This window comes from Gorilla gorilla, chromosome 4 (assembly GCF_029281585.2).
Source record: "Gorilla gorilla gorilla isolate KB3781 chromosome 4, NHGRI_mGorGor1-v2.1_pri, whole genome shotgun sequence".
NCBI classification, from domain to species: Eukaryota; Metazoa; Chordata; class Mammalia; order Primates; family Hominidae; genus Gorilla; species Gorilla gorilla.
Window position 1 is genome coordinate 180279571 of NC_073228.2, and position 9537 is coordinate 180289107.

The 9537-nt window shown below is 44.2% G+C and overlaps 1 protein-coding gene across 3 annotated transcripts in view; it reads left to right on the forward strand.

Moving 5' to 3' along the window:
• The window catches only part of FAF2 (Fas associated factor family member 2), a 61879-nt gene extending 52342 nt beyond the window's left edge, over nt 1-9537 (forward strand). For all 3 annotated transcript variants that reach the window (XM_004043054.5, XM_019028186.4, XM_055386317.2), the window contains one exon: nt 6229-9537. In XM_004043054.5, the coding sequence (XP_004043102.1) occupies nt 6229-6411 (183 nt within the window). In that variant the 3' untranslated portion in view covers nt 6412-9537. The remainder of the gene's footprint in view (nt 1-6228) is intronic.

Below are 9537 nucleotides of genomic sequence, written 5' to 3' on the forward strand. Positions count from 1 at the left end.
TTTCTACTCAGCCCAAAGGAAGCCCCATTTTCTGAGGCTACTTTATGTATATGATAGCCATGTGATAGTGTTTGTCATTTCCACATGGAAGTCATTAAAAGCAGAAACTCAAGAGCCTCACAGCATGAGGATCAAATTTTCATTCTTCCAGGGTTACTAGATGTGTTTCCTTGGTCAATTTATTTAATTTCTAAGCCTCAATTTCTTCAATCTGTAAAATGGGTTTAATAATAGGCACGGCTGGACCCCGTGCTCATGCCTGTAATCCCAGCACTTTGAGAGGCCAAGGTAGGTGGATCATTTGAGGTCAGGAGTTTGAGACCAGCCTGGCCAACATGGTGAAACCTCGTCTCTACTAAAAATACAAAAATTAGCTGGGCGTGGTGGCACGTACCTGTAATCCCAGCTACTCGGGAGGCTGAGGCAGGAGAATCACTTGAACCCGAGAGGCGGAGGTTGCAGTGAGCCAAGATTGCAGCACTGCACTCCAGCCCGGGCAACAGAGAGAGACCCTGTAAAAAAAAAATAATAATAATAATAGGCACTCCCTAGTAGGATTGTTGTTAGAATTAAATTCTTAACATTGTGCCTGGCTCCTAGTAAGTGCTTAAATACTAACTACTATTTTTGGTATTTGTAACCAAAAGAAAATTTATTTAAACTGAGAGTCAGTATGTTGCCTTTCCAAATTTATAGCTATAGTGGATTCTGCAGTTTCCCTGATCACTCAGAATAATCAAGGGTAAACCTCATAATTAAAAGAGGATGCACTGTAGTCAGGTGAGGCTGGGTAGTACATTCATTGCTTCTGCTTGTTTAACTGGACAACATTGGGCAAGTTGCAAAATTCTACAGGGCCTCAGATTTCCCATTAGTGAACTAGAACTGTAATCTGCCCTCTGATAAGTTTAAACTGAACATAGGTATGTCATGCAGTGAGCTAGATACTCTAGGGATCATTTAGATGAGTGAGACATGGTTTTGGAATTCATGGAGCTTATTGGCCAGTACAGAATGTAAGACTCAGAGAACTAATACAGAATTAAAGTTATGAAACATTTTGTTAAGAGAGAAGCAAATAGCTTCCTTGTTTTATTTCTCTCTCGTTTATGCATTTATTTATATTGGGGGGAAGTGCTTATGTCTCTAACTTTGTTTGTTTTGAGACAGAGTTTCGCCTTGTCACCCTAGCTGGATTGCAGTGGCACTGTCCCAGCTCACTGCAACCTCTGCCTCCTGGGTTCAAGCAATTCTCCTGCCTCAGCCTCCCCAGTAGCTGAGATTACAGGAAGCCACCACCATGCCTGGCTAATTTTTGTATTTTTTTTAGTAGAGATGGGGTTTCACCATGTTGGTCAGGCTGGTCTCAAACTCCTAACCTCAAGTGATCCACCCACCTTGGCCTCCCAAAGTGTTGGGATTATAGGCATGAGCCACTGCACCTGGCCCCATGTCTCTAACTTTGGATTTTTAAATTGAGATAACATGGATGTGCCTCAACACAGTATCCACCATGTAGTAGGTGGTTATTAGCGTTAATTTCCTTCCCCTGGTGTCCCATTTCTTAACTATGGGTTTGTGTATGTATTTTAGCTTTCATGTTCACTAGCAATTTTGCTATTGTACACAGGAATTACATGGAATTTCTACCCTAAAAATTCTGATAGATAAAACTATATATGAAAAACCTAGGCCAGGTGTTGTGGCTCACGCCTATAATCCCGGCACTTTGGGAGGCCGAGGCAGGCGGATCACCTGAGGTCGGGAGTTCAAGACCAGCCTGACCAAAATGGAGAAACCCTGTCTCTACTAAAAATACAAAATTAGCCGGGTGTGGTGGCGTGTGCCTGTAATCTCAGCTACTTGAGAGGCTGAGGCAGGGGAAACGCTTGAACCCAGGAGGCAGAGGTTGCGGTGAGCCGAGATCATGCCATTGCACTCCAGCCTGGGCAACAAGTGTGAAACTCTGGCTCAAAAAAAAAAAGAATGAAAAACCTAACAAAGATTTACTCTCCTGAGAGTTTTGGAGGAAAAATCTGTTAGAACTGTGGAACAGAATAGGCTTGTGGCCAAAAGGGAACCAACCATTCATTAACTATTTGATCCTTGAAGACTTTTAAATGGGTTCATCACTAAAAGCTGTTTTTTAAAAAAGAGTATCGGCTGGGCGTGGTGGCTCATGCCTGTAATCCCTGCACTTAGGGGGGGCCGAGGCAGGCAGATCACAAGGTCAGGAGTTCCAAACCAGCCTGGCCAATATGGTGAAACGCCGTCTTTACTAAAAGTACAAAAATTAGCTGGGTGTGGTGGCGGGTGCCAGTAGTCCCAGCTACTCGGGAGGCTGAGGCAGGAGAATTGCTTGAACCCGGGAGGCAGTGGTTGCAGTGGACCGAGACTGCGCCATTGCACTCCAGCCTGGGTGACAGAGTGAGGCTGTGTCTCAAAAAAAAATGAATAAAATAAATAAAAATAAAAAAGAGTATCATGGCCACATGAGATTAGTCTAAGAGAAATGCTTGGTCATAAATGGGTCTTAGAGATGGAAAGAAGTGTGTAATATAGCAGTGCCCTGGTGGTGCTGGCCTGGAATTTAACATTCACAGAGATAATTACATAAAACCAAATAATGCTGTAGTGTTTTTTAGTACCCTTAAAGACCGTGTGTCGGCCGGGTGCAGTGGCTCATGCCTGTAATCCCAGGACTTTGGGAGGCTGAGGTGGGCGGATCACCAGGGGTCAGGAGTTTGAGAGCAGCCTGGCCAACATGGTGAAACCCCATCTCTACTAAAAATACAAAAATTAGCCAGGCATGATGGCATGGGCCTGTAATCCCAGCTACTCAGGAGGCTGAGGCTGCAGAATCGCTTGAACCTGGGAGGCGGAGGTTGCAGTGAATGGAGATCATGCTATTGCACTCCAACCTGAGTGAAAAGAGCAAAATTCTATCTCAAAAAAAAAAAAAAGACCTTGTATCACCTTCCTGTGAACTTGGTCCTTTGTAAATAATCTCCAGGAGTGACAGATTTGTAGGTAATGCTCAGCTCTGGAAAGTAGTGCGATGCTAAGATAAAAGGGGTACGCTGCAGAAAAATCTCCAGGTCCCATGAGTGGTCATAAAAGAGGCAGCTGACTTTGTTTTAAACAAATGTGTAAGAGATAAAGCCCAGAACTAATTTTTCTGTCCATTGCAAACCAAAAGGGACCTCTAGTAGTAATGTAATCTGTTTCCTGATGGTTATCAACCCTTTGCCATTAGTAATAAAAAATGCTGGCCGAGTGCGGTGGCTCATGCCTGTAATACCAGCACTTTGGGATGCCAAGGCAGGCGGATCACTTAAGGCCAGGAGTTCGAGACCAGCCTGGCCAACATGGTGAAATCCAGTCTCTACTGAAAATACAAAAATTAGCCAGGCATGGTGACATGCACCTGTAATCCCAGCTACTCCAGAGGCGGAGACAGAAGAATGGCTTGAACCTGGGAGGCGGAGGTTACAGTAAGCCGAGATCATGCCACTGTATTCCAGCCTGGGCGACAGAGTGAGACTCCATCTCAAAAAAAAAAAAAAAAAAAAAAAGAAAAACAAAAGCCAAGTTTGTACAAGTGTTAGGTATTCTCAAGCAGAGATTAAAAAGAAATCAGAAAGTATTTTTTTGGCCAGGCGTGGTGGTTCACGCCTGTAATCCCAGCACTTTGGGAGGCCGAGACGGGTGGGTCACCTGAGGTCAGGAGTTTGAGACCAGCCTAATGAAACTCTGTCTCTGGCCGGGCTTGGTGGCTCATGCCCATAGTCCCAGCCTACTTTGGGAGGCCAAGGTGGGTAGATCACGAGGTCAGGAGTTCGAGACCAGCCTGGCCAACATGGTGAAACCCCATCTCTACAAAAAACACAAAAATTAGCTGGGCATGGTGGTGCGTGCCTGTAGTCACTGCTGCTCGGGAGGCTGAGGCAGGAAAATCACTTGAGCCCAGGAGGCAGAAGTTGCAGTGAGCCGAGATCCTGCCACTGCACTCCAACCTGGGCAACAGAGCAAGACTCCATCTCAAAAAAAAAAAAAAAAGGTATTTTTTTCACTCATATTGGTTTCATACCAAGAATACTTGGTGTAAGTCTAATTGATGCATGTTAAGAAGGAGTGAACATTAATGGGAATTGCAAAGAGAGAAGGAAACTGAAAACGAGTTACGTTGATAGACTAAAATATGAGAAGTTTATAAAATCATGAATGGATTAGATAAGAGGAACATGGATTTACTATTTAAATTCTGGATTATAGCCCTTTAAAAATCCCTGAAGAGGGCAACATGGCAAGACTCTGTCTCTACAAAAAATTTTAAAAATTAACCAGGCATGGTGTTGGACATGTGTTATCCCACTTACTTGGGAGGCTGAGGCAGGAGGATTGCTTGAACCTGGGAGGTCGAGGCTGCAGTGAGTCGTGTTTGCGCCACTGCACTCCAGCCTGGGCGACAGAGCGAGACCTGTCTGGGAAAAAAAACAAAAAGTTCCCTAGAGCAGTAAGTTTAAGAAATGAAGGACTGCTTTACACAGAGGGGTATAAAACCCAGAGAATTCATCATTTTGAGAGGTGTATCAAAAAGAAAATGGAATAGATTCCTCCCAAAAAGGAAAAATAACTTGAATGGCATGTTCGTCATCTTTGGGGTTGATCTGAATGAGGTTGGCAGAATTGTTGTTAGAAGTAGAATGCTAGATGGAGAGGCCACAGAGCAGGGACAGGGAGAGATGACAGTGGCCTGTTCCACAGGCATCTCACACACAGTTTAAGTTTTAGCATCATGGACTCTCCTAATACTGCCTCCCTTCTCAGTAAGGATTTTAGCTGTGCCTTGTCAGAGCCAGAGCAGGGTAAGGAGGGCATTCCCACAGACAGGAGATTCATATAAGGTGCAACACATTTATTGTATTGTATTTTTTTGTCCATAGGTTATTGGGGAACAGGTGGTGTTTGGTTACATGAGTCAGTTCTTTAGAGGTGATCTGTGAGATTTTGGTGCACCCATCACCCAAGCAGTATACACTACACCCTATTTGTAGTCTTTTATCCCTCACCCCTTCCCACTCTTCCACACAAGTCCCCAAAGTCCATTGTATCATTCTGATGCCTTCGCATCCGCATAGCTTAGCTCCCACATATCAGTGAGGACATATAATGTTTGATTTTCCATTTCTACTTGCTTCGCTTAGAATAATAGTCTCCACTCTCATCAAGGTCACTGTGAATGCCATTAATTCATTCCTTTTTATGGCTGAGAAGTATTCCATCATAAATATATATCACAGTTTCTTTATCCACACGTTGATTGATGGGCTTAAAACTGGATCCTTGGCTGGGCACGGTGGCTCACGCCTGCAATCCCAGCACTTTACGCCTGTAATCCCAGCACTTTGGGAGGCCGAGACGGGAGGATCACAAGGTCAGAAGATCGAGACCATCCTGGCTAACACGGTGAAACCCCATCTCTACTAAAAATATGAAAAAATTAGCCAGGCGTGGTGGTGGGCGCTTGCACTCCCAGCTACTCAGGAGGCTGAGGCAGGAGAATAGCGTGAACCTGGGAGGCGGAGCTTGCGGTGAGCTGAGATGGCGCCACTGCACTCCATTCAGCCTGGGCAACAGAGCGAGACTCTGTCTCAAAAAAAAAAAAAAAAAAACTGGATCCTTTTGCTATTATATAAAAGATAATTGGCAAAACTTGAATAGGGCCTGAATAATAATATATTATAGAAATAATGTGTCAGTTACATTTCCTGATTTTGAGAGCCAAGTTGTGGTTATATAGAAGATTGTCCTATTAGTCCGTGATCACCTCAGAATACTTGAGGCTATGTGTCTTACAGTTAGCACTTCACTCTCAACTGAGTTAAAGAAAAAAATTAAGTGTCCTATACTTCCAACTTTTCTGTAACTTTGTGATTATTTCTAAGTTAGCATTTTATCAGACACCTCAAAGAAGAGACAGATTAATTCAGAGTAGGACTAGTGTTGGGCTTGTGTAATTTCTTTTAAAAGGGCTGCCCCATGTATATGCCATGGGAAATGAAAAGATCTAGAATTCCAGTGTAATGTGATTCTTTCCTATAGAGTCATCCTGGGGAGAGTTGGGGGAAATTTGATTTCAGAGTTGTGTGTGTGTGTGTGTGCGTGTGTGTGTGTGTGTATTTCTCTTTTTCTCACCACCCTTCTTTTTCTATATGACCTCTGCAGGTAATCCATGACTTCTTATTCTCCTTGAAGGAAAGCCCAGAAAAGTTTCAGATTGAAGCCAATTTTCCCAGGCGAGTGCTGCCCTGCATCCCTTCAGAGGAGTGGCCCAATCCCCCTACGCTACAGGAGGCCGGACTCAGCCACACAGAAGTTCTTTTTGTTCAGGACCTAACTGACGAATGACATTTTTTTCTTCCTGTCCCCTCCTACCCCAGTCCCTAAAAGAAATGGGGAAAAAAGAAAACAACAACAACAAGTCAGAAAAAAAAAACAAGAGAGAGAAATTCATATTATTATTATTATTATAATACAATATTTTTTTTAAAAGACTGCTGCATCCTTAGGAAGGATCAGAAACCATGCTGCCCGTAAGAGTCACAACCTGTGTGTGCGCGCAAAGTTAGTAACAAACGTACCCACTCGGCAAGCCCACCCTTCCTGTGGCCTCTGTGCACGCACCTTCCAGTGAACAGAGACTCTTCACCTTCGACCCATCCATTGTCCCAGCTGGGAAGGGGACATTCCCACTAGTTCTCATTCATTCTTGCTTTTATGAAAAATAAAAGTGAAAAACCTCCATCAACCAGCTACTTGCAGCATCTCCTGAGGACTTGCTTCTCCTGCCTCTGGGGAAGAGAGGGAAGAGAAAGCACAGAGCAGAGAAGCAGAGATGTTCCTTGAACTGCCCACAAGTTTTCAATAACTTTTATTTCTGTTTTGTAATGACCAAAGGAATGAGGCTGACATAGGTATATATATATATTTTTCCTTTATTTGATAAAGAGCCAATTCTTTAAACCCATGAGTTTATGCCCTGGGCTCCTTAGCCCACAATAGTGTAATAAAAGTGCCCCGGGCTGGTTTGTGCTTATTTCTGCCATTGTCCCTCTCACGTTCCCAGAGAGGTCATTCTTTTTGGTCCAACTCTTGCTGTCCTTTCTTACCACCTGTGCACCCCACTTGGAGCAGTGGGAGGAAATCTGGGTTTGTGGCCCCACAAAGGCTGTATATGTAAAGATACACCTATGTATGTGGTAGAACTCACCTTTACACACAACTGCAGCTTTTCCTTGGAGTCTGTACCAGGTGGTGGTTATGGGGTCTGAACCAAAGGATAGCAGCTCTTCATTCCTCTTCTGACATGTGCATGCTGCTCCTCCCAGCCCTGGGCTTTCCTGAATTGCCAAGCCTGGTGCCTTTCCAAAGGACTAGCAGGGCCTGTGGTGGAGCCAGCAGAACCACAGGAGAGTGCCCTGCCTGTCTCAGTGGAAGTGTATTATTGTTTTAAGGATAGAAAGAACCAGAGGCCTTGAAGGGAGCCAAGACAGAACTCCCAGCCTGTGTAATCTATTGGAAGGCACATTTTCATTTCTGATGCAGCCACCTTCTGGAGGCAGCTTTTATCCTTTCTCTCTATTGCTATGTTGAAGTAATAGGGTTTTTTTAACCTCTGGATGTCTCGTCTGTGGTTGAGTTTATGGTAATGGGTACATGGGTCAGGCCATGTATTAACAGATGCCAGTGCGCTCTGACAAGTATTCCAAAGTGTTCTGTAGCTAGACTGGTGCAGGCTCGTTGTACCACTGCAACCGACTGACGTTACTGTAGTTCCTAGAATGCTGTGAGGGCAGGGGGGTTCAGATCAACATAAAGCCTAACTTGCTGGAGTTGTAGTCTCAAGGCTTTCTCTCTTAACTAAAACCTAAGGACCACTGTTTTTGGTAGCAATTATATGGTTACTATCCACTGCAGTCCTCAGTTGTTGGGGTAAATCCCACATGGCAGAGTAAGGCACCCCACAGAAATTAACTTGGAGAGCCTGAGAAATTCCCAGTGGCCTTGGCATAGCTGTCTAGAGCACCATCTCTAGGAAAATTTAATTCTGTCCCTGGCCAGCTATTGTTCTTCCACTTCGTTTTCTGCTGTCCCAAGGCCAGATGAGTGGAATCACCATCTGACTGTTGTCAGTAAAATGTATCTGGCGTGAACAGCAGGATAACCCATGTTCTCCACATAAGGATAACCTTACGTGAAACCTTCCTGCTGACAACCATGCAGAGGAATTTTTCCACTTAAGTCAGAGCCTTCCTCCCCATCTGGAATTCACAGCTGTTCCCTGGCAGCACACGGGAGGGTATTAAGGACCTTTGTGAGGCTAGGTACACTGTCCACACCTCTTTGGGGAAGTTAACGATTTTTTTTTCCATCATAATTCAGTCTCTTCTTACTCTACAGTGTGCACTTTATGCCTCTCGCCTTTTGATAATAGTTGTTCAGTGAAGGAAGTCAGCTGCCAGAATATTAAGAAGGGTCTCCCTTTATGTCAGTACAACTGTTAGGGCGGCCTTCCCATTTACTTTAGGTTTCAAGAGGATTCACCGGAAGCACATGCCCCGGTCTAGTCCCGTTTGAAACAGTTCTGCTTTACTGAGACCCTAGGCCGGTCTCCTTGCTGACCCTAGCGCTGCTGCCTAGGTGCCATTTCGTTTCCTCCTCAGTCAAATACAGGCTGCACATTTTGTCACTTAATGCTAGTACAATCTGTGTTACTCCTAAGGACTTTTGGGATTTTGATGAGACCTGCGAGGGAGAAGACACTGAGAAGCCGGTGATCTGCAAGCATTTGCTCTTGTTTCCACATCACCTCTGGGATATTTCAGCTGTTGTTTCCAAATGGCAAGTCATCAACTACAAGCACTTGTTTCAAGTTTTGTTCTGCACTCCCACGACTGAAGTTGTAGATTGAGCTGAATAACCATGGGAAGTGACCAAGCAAAGACACTCGATTGGAGTCAGTTGAATATTTATACCCTCAGTGGAGCCCTTCTGGTCTTTTCTTCCACTTCTGCAGAATTTCCTCTAGCAAATACTTCTTTCTCCTTGCTTGCCTCCACCATGATATTTGAATAAGAGATGGCCAGAGGATAACACTTGTCTCTTAAAAACTAAGCTGAAAAGAACCTAGAACCTTCAACTGAGCAGTTGTGAAAATTGCTAATGGTGCCAAGGCCAAGCAAAGAGTTTCAGAAAATGACTGAGAAGGAGCGATAACCCCCAGAATGCAAAATCAGGGGCATCATTATCCGGTGCTTGAACAAGGAGCTCCGCTCTACAACTGGTTTTTTAGGACTCGTGAGGAATGCAGCAACGGAAATCCATCCACAAAGGATGCAGTGCCCCAACTTGTACTGCGCCTGAATAGTCACGTGATAATTTCCTGAAGAAATCTAGTGTACTTTAAATTTTTTCATAAAAGTTTACATTGTATTGTAGGTTAACATTAAATGTTTTATAACAAAAACTTCATAA